This window comes from Natrix helvetica, assembly GCF_964273705.1.
Source record: "Natrix helvetica genome assembly, chromosome: Z".
NCBI classification, from domain to species: Eukaryota; Metazoa; Chordata; class Lepidosauria; order Squamata; family Natricidae; genus Natrix; species Natrix helvetica.
Genome location: NC_138554.1, coordinates 76691991 through 76712083, shown reverse-complemented (window position 1 = coordinate 76712083; position 20093 = coordinate 76691991). Strand labels below are relative to the sequence as shown.

Genomic DNA, 20093 nt, shown 5'->3' with positions numbered 1-20093 from the left:
TCTTAGAGCAGAGGATGTTTGAGAAAGAGACAGAAGAACAAAGAATGCAGACACAAAAAGAGAAGGAGGTGCAGGGTGCTGTAGGTGGAGTGGACCCCTCTGGATCTCTGTTGTGTTCCTTCTTGGAAGAAGGACCTTCTAAGTCTCTCACTGAAATGCCGATACTTAAACCTGTCGAACAACGTATTACTAGATCCACGACTAGACAAATGTTAGAATCTCACAAGCGCGTCGACCCTCAAACACAATGTGCTAAGAAAGAAGCTAAGAAGCAAACCGGAGCCATGGGAGGAGCAGGGCCGAAGATTAGTCTTGTGGAGAGAGATCTTCAGCAAATGCTTTCAGCGCTCCAGACCAGATCTAAAGATGCTTAAGCTATTATCTTGGAACGTGAATGGAATGAACTCCCCACAAAAAAGGAAAAAAATATTTTATTATTTGAAGCAATTTAATAATGATGTTGTTTGCCTTCAAGAGACTCATATTAGGTTGCAAGACCAGAAGTACTTAGTGAATTCAAAACTGGGAACATTTTATGCTGCCTCTGATTTGGTAAAGAAAAATGGTGTGGTGATATATATAAATAAAAGATTTTCAACTAAAGTTATAGAGGCAGATGACGCTGGTAGATATATAGCAATTCAATTTGATACAGACTTTGGTTCCATTTTGGTGCTAGGAATATATGCTCCTAACCAACGCCAAGAAAGTTTTTATAAGATGCTCCATTTAAAAATTTTAGACTGGAACTTTAAGAGTATTCTAATAATGGGAGACTGGAATGGAGTGATTTCTCCAAAGATAGATAAGAGTACAAAGACGAAATTCACTACCAAATTACCAAAGGCTTTTTTTGATTTACAAGACAATTTGAAATTAAAAGATGTTTGGAGGACGCAACATCTAAATGAGATGGACTTTTCTTTCTACTCAGATAGACATAAATCCTTTTCAAGGATTGATTTCTTTTTGTTAACACCGGATCTACTTCCTAAAGCCAAGAAATCCAAGATTTTCGCCAGGACACTTAGCGATCATAGTCCGGTGTGGTTACAAATTGAATTAGGGATGAGGCCAAGAAGGTATTGGAGAGTAAATGAAAATTTATTTAGATATGAAAAAAATGTTGATGAACTTAAAAAACACATGAAGGAATTTTTCAGTTTTAACATGAATAAGGGCACTCCCATTGAAATAGTTTGGGATGCAAGTAAGGCTTATATGCGTGGGGTCCTGATACATATGAACTTTAAACATAAACAAATTAGACAGAAAAGGAGAATGGAATTGGAAGATGAAATAAAACGCAAGGAACAGCTGCTTATAATAAACCCGAATGACCAGGCGCTCCAGATGGCGCTAAAGCTGTTGAAAGATCAATTTCAGATGCTTATAGCAGAACAAACAGCAACTAATTTACAATTTGCTAAGCATAACACCTTTGCCAACGCTAATAAACCTGGTAGATGGTTAGCATATACTTTGAGAAGGAATATGAATGACAGAATAATTGATAAAATTGAGTTTCGAGGGAAGATGGTATATCAACAAGAGTTGATTAAAAAATCATTTGTGGACTATTATACTAAGCTACATGTACAGGATAATATACAGAACAAGTTAATAGATGATTTTTTGGAAGGAAAAAGGGTTGCCAAAATTTCTGTGCTTCAAAAGGCAAATTTGGAACGTCTTATAACCGCTGATGAGATCACTTTAGTTATAAATCAACTTAAATTAGCTAAGGCTCCAGGGACTGATGGTTTGACCGCAATGTATTATAAAACTTTACAACTGGAAATGATTGAATATCTTACACAACTATTTTGTAATATACAACAAGGAGGTAAAATACCTCCCTCATGGAAAGCGGCTTTTATCTCATTGATACCTAAAGATAAAGAGGGCCCTAAGAAACCAGAGGATTACAGGCCGATATCTCTTCTGAACACAGATTATAAAATATTTGCTAAGGTACTAGCCAACAGATTGATGCCGTTTATTCAAGAGATTATTCATCATGATCAAGCAGGATTTATTGAAGGCAGACATATGAAGGAGAATGTAAGGCAACTCATAGATTTAATTGACTATCTTGATAAGAATAAGCAGATCTCTGCAGTGCTGGTTTTCTTGGATGCAGAGAAGGCCTTCGATCGAGTGAATTGGAATTTTCTAACCAAGACTTTGGAAAAGATGGATATGGGACCACGATTGCGGCAGGCGATTGGAGCAATTTATCAGCAACAAAATGCACAACTTATTATTAATGGAAATTTGTCAACAACTTTCGAGATACAAAAAGGCACAAGACAAGGTTGCCCATTATCCCCATTGTTATTTATTTTAACTTTGGAAGTCTTGTTGAACGCAATTCGGGACTCAAAATCCTTAGATGGCATAGCTATCAGGCAAAAGGAATACAGAACTAGAGCATTCGCCGATGATCTGGTTGTTACCCTTTCACATCCTTTGAAATCAATAATCCAGATGAAAAATATCATAATAGAATTTGGCATGGTGTCTGGGTTTAGACTAAATCAAAACAAAACGAAAATGATGGTTAAAAACATGACAGAGACTCAAAGAAAGAGACTTGTAAGTTTAGCAGGTTTTGAAATAGTTTCTAAAGTTAAATATTTAGGAATACAAATTTCAGAATCAAACACAAAACTTTTCTCAAATAACTATGAAGTGTTGTGGCAAAAGATACAGAAAGATCTTGAAGCGTGGAAAAAGTTACAATTGTCTTTGCTTGGAAGGATCTCAGCAATTAAAATGAACATTGTACCTAGATTTATCTTTCTATTCCAGATGATTCCGGTGCTTAAGTCAGATAAAACCTTGTTAAATTGGCAAACAACATTAAATAAATTTGTTTGGAAGGAGAAAAAACCGAGAGTAAAGATGAAGATTATGCAAGATACACGTGAAAGAGGCGGCCTCAGACTCCCAAACCTTCGATTATATTATGAAGCTGCGGTATTAACGCATGTAGCAGATTGGTTTGGGAAAACAAAAATGGAATTGCTGAATATAGAAGGCCATGATCTTGTTCTGGGATGGCATGCATATCTTTTTTATGAAGACAGGGTGGATAAAGTGTTTAACAACCATGTTCTCCGAAGTGCCTTGATGAGAATATGGAAGAAGCACCGGCCCAATTGGGATTATAAAATACCGCTTTGGTTGGATCGTGCAGACACCATGGGGATTATGAATATTAAGTCACTCGGGGGTTGTTTATATAAAGATGTGCTTATTGCTGATGGGGGCGAATGGAAGTTAAAAACTTTGGAACAGCTGTTGGAAGAAGGAATTACTTTAAATTGGTTACATTACATACAGCTTCGGAAGAGATGGGAAGAAGATCGCAGGGTCGGTTTTATGGATAAAGAAGTGGAACTGATTAAGCAGATAAAAGAGACTGGTCCAAAACAAGTTAAAAGAATATATAATGTATTGTTAGAAAGAGACTCAGAAAGTGAATTGGTTAAGGATTGTATGATTAAATGGGCTCAGAATTTTGGTGAAGTGGTTATGTTGGAAACGTGGGAAAAAATATGGGTTCAGAATGTTAAATTTACACAGTCACAGAATTTAAGGGAGAACTTTTATAAAATGTTTTACAGATGGTATTTAGATCCTAAAAAATTATCATGCATGTACCCAAATGTTCAACCAAAATGTTGGAGATGCGGGTGTCTAGATGCTACCTTTTTTCATGTATGGTGGACTTGTAACAAGGTTAAAGCTTTTTGGATAAAAATATGGTGGGTTATGCAGAATGTATTTAAGAAAAGAATACAATTCACTCCGCAAATGTTTTTATTGGGTATAGCTAAGGATTTTACCAAAGGGGAAACAAAATTGGCCTTGTATATGGTCACAGCAGCTAGGTTGTTGATTGCGCAACATTGGAAAAAAGATTTTTTACCGACAATTGATCAATGGATTCAGAAGGTGGCGGGGTTCGCTGAAATGGCAAAAATTTCAGCTTTCTTAAAAGCTCAGAAACAGGAGGATTACACACAGGAATGGGCAAAATGGATTGATTATATACAGAATAAATACCAGACTAGGAGTTATTATGTAGCCTTTAGGTAAGAATGTTTAGACCGATAGATGATCAGAGTAAATAGTATATGGGATGTTTGGAATTGTTAGAGTGGTATACAGCGGAAGTCAGGGGGGTGGGTTTGTGTGGGAGGTGGGGGAGGGTTAGGGTGGAGGGTGGGGTAATATATATGTATGAATAAATTAGAAGATGGGATTAATGAAACATTGTTATGCTAGGAGAAATTTATATTAAGAGTTATAGATGTTAAATTAGCTTAGAAAATGGGATCAATGTGTTATTATTAATCTAAGAGAAATTTATATTGTGTTTGTTGGGAGGAGAGGGGTTATGAGTAATCTATTTTAAGATGGGGGGAGAGGAGGGAGCAAAGTATTTGGTATAATATTTGAAAGTGAATTTTTGTGGGGGGGCTGGGGGGGTATAGCATTTGTATGAGATTTATATTGTATGGCGGGGGGGTGAAAAGGGGGAAAATTGTTTGTACAAAACTCTTTTAATAAAAAAAGAAAAAAAGAAAACACAACAGATATGTAAAAGATGTAAAATGGGCTGCAAAAACTATATGATTGTATTAAATAAAATAAAAACAACTTTAAAAAAGGGGGAAAAGAAAGATCTTTAGAATTTACTATTCTCAAAAGAGTCAGAAAACTGAAAAAACTAAGAGTAAAGAAGAAAACGTTTAATGTTCTTCCCACCCAGTGTTTAGCAGGTAATAAAAGAGTAAAGCTTGTCTACATGAGGAGACTCAGATAATTTGATTTGATCAATTTGATGTGATTTCTGTTAAAAAAATCTTAGATGTACAACTGTAATAATAGCATGTAGAATTGAATGGGATTGAATTGATCGTGATATATTTGACCAGCTAGCAAATTAAGTAAATTTCTCAGCTTGGGCTTGAAGCTGTGGGAAACCGGAAGTGATTAGGGCCACAATCACATTTATGATTGAAACTACTCTCTTCAGTTTTCTCACTGCTTGAAGAATGAGCTACAAGTTGCCCAAATAAAGTGAAAATTTAAAGAGACAAAAACTTCTCAGATCTGGATGTCACGATGTTAAAAAGTTTGCTAGGCCTGAACTGCCTAAACTGACACTCAAGAGTTAAACTAAGAAAGCTTTATTGCGCAGGTCATAAAACAAAATGTTATCTGAAAGTGATTTATTGCGCACGCGTTACACATTCCAAAAAATTCTTCTCTTCTTTGTTCGGCAGCCAACTTTGGCAGACGTAGCTTTCATTATCAAAATGTAACCAATTAGTTATTTTCTGTTTCATTTACTTTTATTATTTTATTATTAAAGTTTGTTTATTAATTAGAATATTTTAAAAGACTTTTATTTTTTCTCAATATCTCAAAAGATATGCGGAAGGGAATCAGCCACGGTCCATTGATCTCAGATTTTCCCAGGGCATTTTTTTTCCCTGACAACTTGGTAGCAGAGTTGGTCCGATGATACAAGCTGAGATGGCTACAATTTATGGCTGTATTTTCCCTTCATGCTATCTAAAGATAACCGACTAAGGCTAATTAGCCATGTCAAAGAAAAGGAAAGATGGGGCGAGCACAGATGAATCAGCTTCCTCTGACGAGGAGGCTTCCTCGGACACAGAGAAGCAAAAACCTTCAAACGTACTCCAGGAGCAACAAAGTGCCGAGCCAAATATGGGGGAAGGAGCTACAGGACGCGACATCCACGAAACGAGGTCAGTGGTTCCTCCTTCTAAAATATCTCCAGGAGATTATGAATTTTTGGGGGCCAAGCCAAAACTTCCCACTCTGCCAGAGCCACTCCATTCCCAGACCCTCGCAGATTATCAAACGATTGATGAATGGCAACTGCCGGCACAAAAAAAATCCTCCCACGCAGAAAGCAAATTTTATGAAATCCCCCCAGATGATGAGCAAGAAATGCAAAGCTATCTTGATCAAATAAAGCTGTTTGAAAAATATGCTAGGGAGGCGAGAGTGTGTTTTGAAGAGATAAGGCGAAGTAGGAGAAGCTCCCCCACTCCCAAAATATTTGAGGACGCCATCTTGTCTTCAAAACAACAGCCTAAGACACACCCCACAGAGTTCATTGGTCAATTAGAACAAAGAGACATGTACACGTCACCGAGGTCACGTGGTCCCTTTGAGTCAACTGAACTTCCACATAAGTATAGAAAGGAGAGGCAGCCAAAAAGTGAAGCTGCACTGCCATCTGCTGGCGGAGAAAAATCATTACAGCAAAAGATGATGAGGTTTAAAGAATTAGCTATGAGTTTTACAGAAGCCCAAACTTTGCCCTCAAAGGTTAAGTCTTCAACACCCCCTGGCGGCGTTGAATCCTCCCTAGATGGAAAAAGGCAAAGCCAAAGGCGAATTCGAGGAAGCCAATTTGATGTTGCCACGCAAAGGCCAATGATGCAACCCCAGCATCCCCTGGTTCAACAACCAGATTTGCAACCAGAGCAACAAATTGTTCCTCAGCAGGTATTCACAGTCACCCCCTTGACTGGTGAGTCCAAATTAAAGGAGTCAGGAGAGAATTATAAAGCCTGGGTCAGTGAAATTGCGCTCTTGCTTCGAAGAGAAGGCACATATTCCATGGTTTTTAATCCTCCCCGTCAACCCTGGACGCCTGCAATAAGAGACCTCGAAAACAGAGCAATCACGACTTTACTCATGTCAATGGAAATTGAGATCCAAGGTATCTTTCCACCTGATGCAACTGCCCAAGAAATATGGGCTATTTTGGAAGATTGCTACAGGCCCGTTTCAATTGAATCCTCATGTTTGCTCATGTCTGAGTTCCATGGTTCGAAGTTGAAACCTGGTGAACGAATTGGTGGACATTTGACCAAACTGAAAAGAATGAGAAGTGAATTGAGACAAAATGGCCATGTAATCGATGATATCCAAATGATTAGCATCATCATTAACTCATTGAATTATGAATGGAAAGATGCTGTTGCAAAGATTAACTACGTGCCTATTGCTCAACGCACAGTTAACCACGTTTGCAGACTTTTAGTGGAAGACGAAGCTATCAGGTTAGCTACCCCACATCTGCAACGGCCTCCAGCATCAAAGGCTCCAGCCAGACGTCCCTTCCGAGGAAGAGGCTACGCTCCAAGGATGCCAAAATGCTACACCTGCAACCGTGTGGGACATGACACCCGGGATTGTCCCCAACGAGTTCCAGCTCCCGCCACGTACCAGCCCAGAGGAACAGATTCCAGAGGCAGAGGTAGAGGCGGAAGACAAGGTCGTCGTGGTCCAAGGCGTGATTCACAAGCTCCACTTGTGACACTGGCCATAACCAACGTTCCACAACCTGATCCAAAGTTCGACAGACGTCTTTTGTGGACTTTAGATAGTGGAGCAGCTGTGCACGTTACCCACAGAAGGGAACTTTTCACAGAGATGGGCGAACCAGAGCCCGAGTATCGAGAACTGTATTCCTTCACCAACCACACTTGCAAGGTTATGGGAAAAGGAACTGTTTACATTGAAGAGCTCGATACACACATCCCTGATGTTTATTACATACCTTCAGCAACCAGTAATTTGCTTAGTCAAAGTCACTTGTCTAGAGAGTTAAAGTTCCAGGTTCACCACCTCGAAAAAGCAAGTTACTTAGTTAAAGATGGTGATATTATTGCTGAAACTATGCTGATTGGTGGTGTTTATTACTTAAAGCCAAAGCCTAAAGGGCAAGCACAGGCAAGTATGCAAACTCCAAAAAGGCACAACGCAGACCCAGAGAGAGTTGTCCCAGAGAGAGAAAGCGTTACTGTGCCAAAGGCTCCTAAAGCCAACAAACAGAGAAAACAAAAACAGATTGCTCAGAGCAAGCCTGAGGGTCCTCATGAAACTGTTAATGTTGAGAATTCACTAACTGGTAAACCTTTGCATTCCAGGTGTATTCACAAGTGGCACAGAAGATTGGGGCATGCCAGTTTCCGTGTTCTTAGAAAGATGCCGGAGTTCGCAAAAGGTTTGGATCTAAAGGGGTGTAAGGTGTTTTTGGATTGTGCGGTTTGCAAAAAGGCTAAATCCAAGGCGGCTGCAATTCCCAAACACGCTACACGCCTGTCAACACGCATTTTTGATTTGGTACACACTGACATAGTGGGTCCTTTCCCACCAACACTTGGTGGCAGAAAGTATTTTTTAACAATTGTAGATAATCATTCTAGATATGGATTTGTATATCCTATGAAAGAGAAATCTGAGACCTTTCAGATCTTTAAAGAATTTGCAGCATTTGTTTCTACACAATACCAAGTTCGCATCGCCAGAATCCAGAGTGACCGTGGTGCAGAATTCATGTCTCAGCGTTTCCAGGACTGGATGCGTAAGAATGGAATTCTTCATCAGACATCTGCTCCATATACACCGGCTCATAACGGAGTCGTAGAAAGAAGACAAGGGGTTCTACAAACCATGATGCGTTGTCTTCTAGAAGATGCCAATCTCAGTAACGCATACTGGGGTGAAGCAATCAAATATGCAAATTACATTGTCAACCGTACTTGGAGCAGTGTAATCAATCAAACTCCTTTCTACATGCTGTATGGCTACAAGCCTAATCTCAAGAACCTCCATATTTTTGGTTCATATGCTATGGTGAACACTCCCTTAAGTCAAAGAAGAAAGGGAGGTACAGTAGCAAAGAGACTGAGATTTATGGGTATTGATGATAATTCAAAATGGTACAAATTCATTGATACTAAACATGTGATTGTCATTTCACAATCTGCTAATTTTGAGGAAGACATTGACTGGTCCAGGATTCATTCCAATGATCCTGAAGTTTATTTTCCTAGAGATGGTGTTCCAGATGCCACGCAGCCTGATGGCAATTCGCAGGCAGATATTCCTTCTACCAGTTCTTCACAACCTGATGTTCCGTCTTCGCAAGCCGCGGATGCTGATGCTAGCGACGAACGTGAGGACGAGGATGATGATGAAGAAGAAGAAGACTGGACTGATGTTCCTAGACGCTCCAAGAGGGCCACAAAAGGAATCCCTCCACAACGTTATTCATGGCAACTGACAAAGTCACCATTACCTTTGATTTGCAACGTTACTCTTCCTCCTGAGACATTCACACAAATCAAACAGCTTCCTGATTCAGAACAAGACAAATGGTATGATGCAATGCAGGATGAAATGGACAGTTTAAAGAAACTTAATGTATTCACACCTGCAAAACCTCCAGCAAACAAGAAAGTCATTGGCACCCGATGGGTCTACAGAATCAAGAAGAAACCAAATGGTGAGTCTTTATACAAAGCCAGACTGGTAGCTCAGGGTTTCGCTCAACGTTATCCTGAGGACTACACAAACACTTACTCACCAACAGTCAGAACTGAAAGTGTAAAAATTGCCTTAACCACTGCAACTATTCTTGGTTTAGAAGTTTTCCAATTTGATGTGGACACAGCTTATCTACATGCAGACCTAGATGAAGAGATCTACGTGAGAAGCCCTCCAGGATTCCAAAAGCAAGAAGGGGATACCTGGTTCCTGAACAAAAGTCTTTATGGTCTGAAACAGTCAGGTTTAATGTGGTATGTATGTCTTACTGACAAACTAAATTCAATGGGCTTTATTAAGTCCGAAACTGATGAATGCGTGTTCACAAAAAGATCTAACAATGCATATGAGATAATTCTTGTTTATGTTGATGATATTGTTTATATTGGTCCAAATAAGAAAATGAGTGAGATTTTTGCTAAAAGTTTGCAGAGCTACTTCACACTAAAATCTTTAGGACACATTAGCACTTATTTAGGTGTTCAAATTGAAAAGACACAGAAGGGGTTTAGTCTTTCACAAGAGGAGAAAATTGACCACATTCTACATCATTGCAACATGAAAGATGCTAGCACAACAAAGACACCCATGCAAACAGATTTTCACAACTTAACACATGAACCAAGTCCTGAGTTCGAGGATCAAACACTCTATCGTTCAGTCATTGGTTCACTATTATACATTAGTAGTTGGACCAGACCTGACATCGCACTTAGTGTTAATCTTTTATCACGACACGTAGGTAAGGCAACACAATTTCATTGGTCATGCATTAAGAAGTTGTTGAAATACCTGAAACACACTAAACACATGAAGTTATTGCTAGAACCAACACACACTGATCAACCAAAGTTGATTTGTTTTGTTGATTCCGACTGGGCGAGCGACAAGAAGTCACGCAAAAACACTTCTGGTTACATGATGTTCCTAAATGGTTGTCCTGTTTACTGGCAAGTGAGAAAACAGAGTTTTGTTTCATGTTCATCTACTGAAGCTGAATATGCTTGTGTTTCAGATGCTTGTAATTCTCTAATGTGGTTTGATGCTTTGATCACAGATATCTGGACACGTCCGATTCGACCAATCACCGTGATGGAAGATAATGTATCTGTTGTCTATATTTCTGAGTCACATTTTACAGGTTCTAGGTCCAGACACATTGACATTCGTTATCAAAACACAAAGCAATTAGTTAAGCAAGGTTTTGTTAAATTGCAATATGTTTCTACACATGATCAGATCGCAGACATGCTTAACAAACCACTTGCCGCAAATCAACACGAGTATCTGCGAAAGAAGATGTGCCTTAATTGATGATATGATGACGTCAGCCCAGACTAGCAAAAGAAGGGGTGTCACGATGTTAAAAAGTTTGCTAGGCCTGAACTGCCTAAACTGACACTCAAGAGTTAAACTAAGAAAGCTTTATTGCGCAGGTCATAAAACAAAATGTTATCTGAAAGTGATTTATTGCGCACGCGTTACACATTCCAAAAAATTCTTCTCTTCTTTGTTCGGCAGCCAACTTTGGCAGATGTAGCTTTCATTATCAAAATGTAACCAATTAGTTATTTTCTGTTTCATTTACTTTTATTATTTTATTATTAAAGTTTGTTTATTAATTAGAATATTTTAAAAGACTTTTATTTTTTCTCAATATCTCAAAAGATATGGGGAAGGGAATCAGCCACGGTCCATTGATCTCAGATTTTCCCAGGGCATTTTTTTTCCCGACACTGGAAATGTTGTTTAATGGTATACGTGTGTCTGTGTGTAATCATTTCCAAACCTGGAGGGAGGATGAGATCCTCTAATAACAGAAAATGGAACTTATTGGTTTACGAAAAAGCTCACTGAAATAATTGTAATGATTGGTTTGCATGGAGAAAGCATGAAATGGGATTTTTGCATGTGAAATCAGACACAAGCAGTCTGATTGCAGTGCGAATGTGAGTATATTGATGGTAAAAGTTGTGTGAACGTACTTTGATTCCCTTTCGTATAAAGAAACAGTAAGTTGCTATGTTTTTGTTGTTGTTGTGAAGTAAGTGTAAAGGCAATAGCAAGTGTTTGCAAGGAAAATAAATGAGAAAGATTCCATGGAGATTGTGGGAGAGAAATGGAGAAAAATATTTTGTTGAGAGGATGCTGAGTGGAGAAAAGGGGTGAGATTTCTGTGTAGTCTTTTAAACTTTTTTCCCCTGTCCTTGCTGTTGTTCACTTTCTTTCTCTTACTCAATGACTTCTTGCCTTGGAAGAGTGAGAGAAGTAGGAAAGAGGAGGGAGTGTTATTTTTTTGCTCATTTTAACCATTCTTCCCCCCCCTCGAGCCTGTCTTGAGAAAGGTGGGGCAAATGGGTGACCTGCTCATGCAGCCTTCCCTTTCACTGTTTTGCTCTTTTTCATCTACATATAAAAGCTATGCAGCTATATTTTCTTTTCTGCTCTGAATACAATTTTGATTTTTTTTCTTCTGGAAATTTTTGAGGCTTAAAATGCTTAATTAAACCTATATAAAAGAATGGATTTTGAAATAGTTTGCTTACATTTGTAAATGTTTTAACCCACTTAATGTGAATTTGCTTCCATCTGAATGGAATCTGAATCTGACTCACATTTTACTAAAAGCAGATAATTAACACTAAAGTTTGACCCAAATACATTTCACAGCATTGACTCAAAATACCTCATTTAGATTCTGTTTTATTTTTGAAGCTATTCTTCTTACCTCCCTCTTTTATGTCTGTTTGTATGCATTTTGAATGCTCAGAAGTCAAGGTGCTCCATCCTGTGGCATTTGTTTGTTAGCAGCACAGATTGTAGCCCTTTTGGGAATTGTTACAGAGATGAGTTAGAAATTACAATATGTAAAAAGAAAGTTAAAATATTAGGACATTTGATTACTGAAAGAAGTAAGAAAAGTAACACCTGAAGGAGTTGAGGAAATTTTTAGGATTGACTGGATATTTTAGGCTGTGAATAGATAATTACGCTATTTTGAATAAACACTTGTGTGCAAAACTATAGAAGAGCCCAGTGTTACATGGATAAGGGAATGACTTTGAGGGTTTTAACCCAGAAGTGGGAACGAAAAGGATAGCCAGTGCCATTATTGTCTAAAATGCTAGACCGTGTCTGTCAAGGATAAACAGGAGATTTATAGGGAGATTCGGATCTTGAACATTATTGTGTTGGGGTAATTGTATTATTGCCTAGGGCTAGACTTGATTTAATGGATGTTTCCTTGGGAGAAGGATTAATTTGTTTATAGATGGGAAGAGAAAGTAGTAGAAGGACTTTTGGTAGAAACTAGAAAGTTATCTTTAAATTGGTCTGCTCTGACTTGTGAATTGTATGCCTTAAATCATACTTTGAATTCTTTTGAAGCTGGAGGCAATAATTTAGCTGAGTTTGCAACCAAGATGGCAGTGGTTGAAGGAATTGAAGCAATAAAAATTGGAGGGTGGAAATAGATATTGCCGGATGCAAGGCAAATGTTGATTTTGGAAGTACTATATCAGGGTACTTATTGGGAGATTAAGATACAATGTGATTTGTTTTTTAAAGTTTCTGGATGCTGTGGATTGTATACAGTAACTAAAGAAATATGTGACCATTGTACATTATGAAAAAGAGTTAATAAATAAGTCCTATACATAAAGAAAAGAGAGGGCAACATTTAGCATGAGACCATTTAAATGCATTCAAATTGATTTTATTAAAATACCTCAAGTGGGGAGACTTAAATATTTATTGGTGATAGTGGATCACTTGATAGGATAGGTTGAGGCTTATCCAGCCATGAGAGCCACTGCAGCAGTAATCACCAAAATGGTATTAGAACAGTTAATAATAGATATGGGATAGTAGGAGCTATAGAAAGCAACTCATTTTACTACAAAAGTCTTTCAATCATTCATGGAGTGTGGGAATTAAGTAGGAATGTCACATTCCGTGGAATGCGAATTCCTCTATGCCATGGACCGAATGTTTACACTTGGCCTTGCTCAGAATTTGAACCTACCCAAAAAAGGATATTTTACCTTATGAAATGATATTTTTGATGACCACACTTGGAAAATCCATAATATGTCCTACCAACTCCTGTTGACAACTGAAACAGCAGCCTGAACAAACGACAAAGGGTGGACTCACTACACATGTGTAAAAGGACCAGTTGATGAACTTAAACAGTGGAAAATGCTTCCCAGAGAAGACCTGCTGAAAATAAACATTACTGAAAACTGATGGGGTCATTGTGGTATGAATGGGTTTGTAATTTTTCTCGTTGCAGGAGTACCAACTTTTTGATTTTTCCTGCCTGAGCGGTGGCTTGTTATTCCATCTGAAGATTCTAAAAGGAGATGTGGACCTTTGCATCCTACAAGATTTGTTGGTTCTGTGATTGTAACTATATCACTGAATGCTGTTATTGTTACCATTGTTGTGATTATGGACCAGTATGTGCTTGTGAAGGACCTTGTGATATAGTAATAGTGGAAGGCTAGGTAGATTAAATGTGTAAGAATTGGGGCATTTGACCTGGTCAACTTGCCTTGAACACAGTAGTCCTAGGAGATAGTGATATAATAATATCTGAAGATATAGGATGTTTCGATTTATTGCAATGGTTATAATTTTCTTATGAATAGAACTAATAGGAGGAGAATATAATGCAATGATTAATATGAAAAATCATATATTACAAGCAAGGTCTTTTCTTTGCTTAATGTAACCTTTTAGTCTGGATTTAATCTGACATAACCTAGTAACCCATTTGAAAATGCACCTAGACTGAATGGGTTTTAGACAGATGTGGGTAATGAAATTCTTAACTGGCATGCTACAGATGGCTTATATTGGATATGTAGAAAGTTTGCCTATGTGCAATTGCCAAAAACCAATGGGCACGCGTGTGTGAGTCAGTTGTGCAGCTTTTGGGTTATTTTTGTATAAAGTGTGATAGTTGGTTTTTGAATTCTCTGTGGCTCTGTGAGGTTCTTGCTTGTTGCAGGGGACATTTTGTGGGAAGTCCAGCAGCTACGCCTACCCGGTCACATGACGACCAAGCTATGACCACCAAGCCACACCCACAGAACTGGTAGGGAAATTTTTGGAATTTCACCACTGCTTCTATTAGTTTCATTCTTAGCTTTCAAGGAATCACATATTGTCAATTTTGGAATTTCAGCATATGTATCTGATTACTTTCATATGACAAATGAATGTCATATTTACAGGATTTACAGGATTATATTAAAGAATACAAAATAATTATTTTGCAAGTATGACTGCTTGTGAGTATCCCATAGATAATGCATAACAATATTTAGTGTAATTCAGCAGTGTTTTAATTTTCCTCCCTGCAATGTAAACATGTAAACTAAGATAAAAATATGTGTCTTTTGGCAATTGGCTAATAGATGTTTACCAGAACTGAGTAAAGCAATTTGATAATTTCTTACTCAAAATATTCTCAGAAAAAAATCTCATGAACTAACATATTCCTTCATTGATTAAAAGGGATTATGGCCATATTACCTAGGTAGTGCAGACCTCACATTTATGAATATATAATCAATTCCAGACTGCCAACAAACTTGCTTATTGGATAACCTGGGAATGGATATTAAAAATGCAAACTAAATGTATAAATACCTTAAGTATTAGCCTTGGCTTAGATTGCAAACTATATATTCTATGTACACATATAATTATATCAATTGAGTCAACAATTTCTGTCTGGTTTATCAACTTCCTTCCGCATAATTTCCAATTGGTAAACAAAGTATTATTACTTATTCATTTTCAGAGGCCTATATTTCTACCCCCATTCTATTCGTTAACATTCATTTTCAATCAATAGTGCCAAAATAGTGCCAAAATAGTGCACTAGTTGAAAGCTTGCTCGGGCTGCAAGTCTTGACATTCCGAGGGAAGGCACAAAACTGGGCATTTAGAATCCTAAAACGTGCTTACCATCTCTATAATCTTCGTTTTCCTCCCCGTTTTCTTCTTTACGGTCAAGATGTATTGGGCCAGGACTACTCCCCCAACCAGGGCGCACACACTGGCGCTGGCCACTGCTCCCATTTTGGCTACCGCGCTCTTGTCCATTGTGGTACACTTACACACCGGGCTTTGGAACAGAACCAAATAGATATTTCGTCTACGTCTCAGAATCTGAATCTTGAGGCCCTGCACGCCGCCTGCCCTGGATCCTCGTGGTATCCCTATTCTTGAGTCAAAACGTCGTTAAATGGGAAAAGTAAGTGAATCCCGTCTCCTGCTGTCTAAGAGGCTCCACTTCTTTTCTTACCAGGAAGTGCGCCTAGTCTACAAGAGAAACGTCGTTTGACCCAGCGAAAGACTAATAAGGCTATTAGAAACGACTCGACTGAGCCTGTGGAAGAAACCATGTTACTCCAAAACGGAATGTAATAGTTTGTCTTTTGTCTTTCTAACTACCTTAATTCAGAACAACTCTCCCGTTTTTCTCCTTACATTATAAAATTGAACCTAACAAGATGCTGTGGAAGGAATACTTCCACATTTCATAGCTATTTCTCTCTTTGTACGCTGAATAGTACAACCCAATCTACCGCTAGTCCATCGGTTACTTACCGTTTTGAGGGGTAAGACTACATTTCCCAACGTGCACTCTTCCGCCTAGACTCCTCCTCCTCCTCCTCCTCCTACCGGCAGCAAACTTCAACGCGGTTGCAGCCTTCCCGACCAGAGATTTCCTTGAGAATGGGAGGGTCAGAGGAGACGTTGGTTTGTCGAGGTACTATGACAACAGCAACAAAGATGGCGGCGGGTGGGGTGGCTGAGTCAGTTTCTGTGGCTTTTCATCTCTTGTCGAGTAAATAAGTTCATCCACGTTTCTATTTAGTAGATATGATTTTATGTTCTCCTTGGCAGTTTCTGTTTACTTAATTTCTCGTAGATTTCTTGTGTAAGGCTGGCATAAAAGGGTTGAACTTAAAATATTATTCTGGCAGTAAGAAGCTTTGAAGTCTATCAGAAGCGACCCTCTAGTGCTCACTTCTCTGGTAACACGTATATATACTGCTTCAGCTCTTGGAATGCTCCTCTGTAACTAAATTTGTGTAAGGAAGCACAGGTGGTGGGGGAAAGGAAAATTCGCCATTTACAGAAAAAGTCGGGTAAGTGAATAAAATAGGCATAATTTAGCTCAATGGAAAGTGTTATTGTTTGCAATTGCATAATACTCTACCAATTTTTACCCTAGCAATAACAAACTTGTGAGATCATGTAAGTGTAAAATTGTCATTATAGTCATGTTACTTTATGCATGCTTGCTTTGAAATATATCTATGTTTGGATTGCATGGATGTAATGTGATGTAAGCATCCTTCTTCCATGGGTTCATTTATGCATTTGTACATGTTTTCTGGATCAATACAATATGCTTGGGATAGTTTTTTGTTAGTGCTATTCTAACTCTATAGTTCTGAGCATTGTAAAGAAGTTGTTTTGTTTTTAAAATTACAAGTTAACAGTAACAGTACTGGCATACTCTTAAAGAACTTTTGCAGTATTTGTGAAAAGTAGCAGCATTTGCACAATTTTGTCATACATTTTGTAATTGGTAGAAAAATGTTGAGATAGCAGGTAATGATATTTGATTATGTATACTTAAAAAACTGCATTAATATACTCACTTGATATTATAAAGCTAAGGATTATTCATTTTCTTCTTCACCACATAGCAAACTTTAAGTAGGCATTAGTACAAGCTACTTATATTCTGCCAGATTGAGTTCCTTAGCTATGGTCACAAGGACAACTTTAAGTCAATTATGGTAGAGAATTAAATGATCTGGTTATGCCTGCATTCCTGTTAAAATCCATATTTGTTTTGCTGGTTTTTAATCTTTTGTTTGCCACTTAAAGTTGCAAACAACAAGATAGACATCTACATAAATAATACAAAATGAAAGGGAAACTTTTGTTGCCATTGATAGGAATAGGATAGGAATAATTATTGCTTTGAATAATTATTTTCATATTATAAATGGAATGGTTAATGAAACATTTTTGTTCTGGTCTATCAGCCATTTTCTGTTCTAATTGTCTTTCAACTCAGTTTTCCTTTTCTCATGTTCACAAAGAACCTTGTATTCTGAGGTCATTAGGATTGTTTTCCCCCAATTGCTAAGGAAAAGGGGGGTTTGGGTTTACCAGACCTGAAATTGTATTTTTAGGCGTAAAAATACTATCTGGCCTGGTAAAAAGAGTGGATGAACCTTCAGAATAACAGGCTACTTGAATTAGAGGGCCATGAATTAAGATTTGCACAGTACAGTTATTTATGGTATGATAAAGTTAAAATTAATGTTGATTTTAATCACTTTGCTAGACATGTCATACTAACAGTTTGGAATAAATATAAAACAAGTTTGTCTATGAAGTTGCCTCTTTGGATGTCCCCAATAAGCTTTTTAAAGAAAAAAAGATAGTAGCGAAGCCAGACTGGTGGATGTATGGCAAAATATTATCTTTGAACTCTGGTGCACCTATATTAAAGTCAAGGGAATAACTTGAATTAGAAGGTTATGTTTTTCATTGGTTTACATATCAACAACTGAAAGAATGATTTAAATCAGATTAAAAAATGTAGGTTTGATTTTGCTAAAAATGAATTGAAATCTTACTGTGTGGTAGTGATAGCATATTATTGCTAAGATTTATAAAATGTTATTGAAATAGAATTTGGAAAGTGAACATGTAAAACATTGCACCTTGTTTCCCCAAAAATACGACCTATCCCAAAAACAAGCCCTAGCCCGATTTTCACACCTACCCCTAATAATAATCCCTACTCCAAAATAAGCCTTAGTTATACTCCACCCACCATCTGGTTGTACGAGGTGGGATGAGGTGCAAAGGTAAAAATCATGCTATGATAGGGGTGGGGGGATGAAGCTTGGGGGATGGAGCTGCTCCATGCGCCCCGAACCCACTTACCTTAGGATCGCTGCAGCTAGCCCATCCATGCCCCAACACCTGTCGCACCACTGCCCGGTTTCTTCTGAGGCCGCTTGTGGCAGGGTGCCATGTGACCACTGTGTCAGTGCCATTGCTTGTGGCAGGACGTTGCAAGGCTTGTTGAGTCCAAACAGCCCATTTGAAGTAGTTAGAAAATAATCTGTAACTTCACATATCATGTTAAATTGTTGCCCCAACCAATACCTTGCTTACAATTTTTTAGAGAAATGCAAAATAAGAAGGAATAAGGTAGTTCATTGGATAAATAGATTTCCATTTGGGAATCTAATATTGAAAAATAACTTAAAAAACAAACAGCCTCTTTTTTTGAGAATGCAGTAATTAGATACAGTATGCTTGTTATTTTAATCCTTTGTGAGTGAAAGGATGCATCATGCTTTAATTTATTTAACTATGTTACTAAGCTACCAGCATAATAAACATTAATCTCTTGTACCATTTTATTGTGAGGGTATTTATTTAATAAAAGAGAATGAAAAATAGAATGTCTAATTTATGTTTTTTTATGGTCTGTGTTAAAGTATGGTACATTTACCATACACACAACTCTTTCCTTTGAGCATTACATAATTTTTGTAGTTCTGATCCAGAAAAATCTCCAGGATGCATGAGGATTTATTTGTATGCTAGAATAAATATTTATAACTTCTAACTCATAAACTATTTTTAAAATTTTCCTGAATTGGTTTAATAGTTGAAATAGAGCATAGAAATGAAAACTCCGCTGGACTGCAATCTTTATTCCTAACTCTGCACTCCTATCTATATAGTTTACTTTTTAAATTATTTGTGGGATGCCAACTAAAATGTCAATACATACTTGGATTTCATAAGCAGTGTGAAGGATGTACTTGATTCTCATCGGAAGTAGTTATTGTGATGTTTTGAAGGAAAAAAATATCTTCATATTTTCTCTGTTAAACTGAGATGTTAGATGAAATATAAATTATTTTTTTTAATGGTTCAAAATAAGGCTTTTATGCTAGTCATTTTTTTCCACTAGGCCTGATAGAGAATGTCTTTATTTAAAGCTCGGGAGTGGTGGTCTACAATAGTGGGCAATAAAGAAGAATTTGATCAAGGATGTTTATGTGTTGCAAATATTGACAATAGCAGTAGTGCACAAGGTAAGTGGATACTTTTACATTTAAAAAAATTAAAATTCTGAAATTCTATTCTTTCAATCAACATGTAATTTATTTATTTATTGTAAGATGCATCTTATTAAACTTAGAAGAATTAAATTCTAAGAAAATAACTAGTGCTCTATGGTAAAGTTCTGGGACTGGATAAAATATCTGAATCATGGGGCTCACTTGGAAGATTTACCTTGTTTCCCCGAAAATAAGACCTCCCCAGATAATAAGCCCAATCGGGCTTTTAAGCGCATGTGCTAAAATAAGTCGTCCCCCAAAAATAAGCCTTTCCTGAAAAAATTGCAACACAGTAGCAGCCATGAGGTGACCACTCTTGCCGCCTCCTGCACCTCAAAAATAATAAGATCTCCCTAAAAATAAGGCCAAGCGCTTCTTTTGGGAGTCAAAAGAAAAGAAGACCCTGTCTTATTTTCGGAGAAACACTGTAGACCAGTTATAATTTTTTAGTCCAACTAATAGGTTGGCTTTGGTAAAGATAAAATATTAGGGGTCTAGGATATGTGCATA

At 37.6% G+C, this 20093-nt stretch overlaps 2 protein-coding genes across 6 annotated transcripts in view; one reads left to right on the top strand and one right to left on the bottom strand.

The window, feature by feature from the left end:
• Positions 1–16165, bottom strand: part of NT5C3A (5'-nucleotidase, cytosolic IIIA) — a 103802-nt gene extending 87637 nt beyond the window's left edge. Inside the window, exon 1 of one of the 5 annotated variants that reach the window (XM_081971268.1) lies at positions 16018–16165. Coding sequence is in view for 1 of the 5 variants with exons in the window: in XM_081971267.1 (XP_081827393.1) it covers positions 15373–15510 (138 nt within the window). In the remaining 4 variants the exon portion in view is untranslated. Of the gene's footprint in view, positions 1–15372; positions 15995–16017 lie in introns of those variants that run through there. The other 4 variants (XM_081971270.1, XM_081971267.1, XM_081971271.1 and 1 more) reach the window with 4 other exon arrangements.
• Positions 16166–16191: 26 nt separating this feature from the next.
• Positions 16192–20093, top strand: part of BBS9 (Bardet-Biedl syndrome 9) — a 377930-nt gene continuing 374028 nt past the window's right edge. Inside the window, exons 1-2 of the mRNA XM_081970652.1 lie at positions 16192–16562; positions 19433–19556. Coding sequence (XP_081826778.1) covers positions 19445–19556 — 112 coding nt within the window. The 5' untranslated portion in view covers positions 16192–16562; positions 19433–19444. The remainder of the gene's footprint in view (positions 16563–19432; positions 19557–20093) is intronic.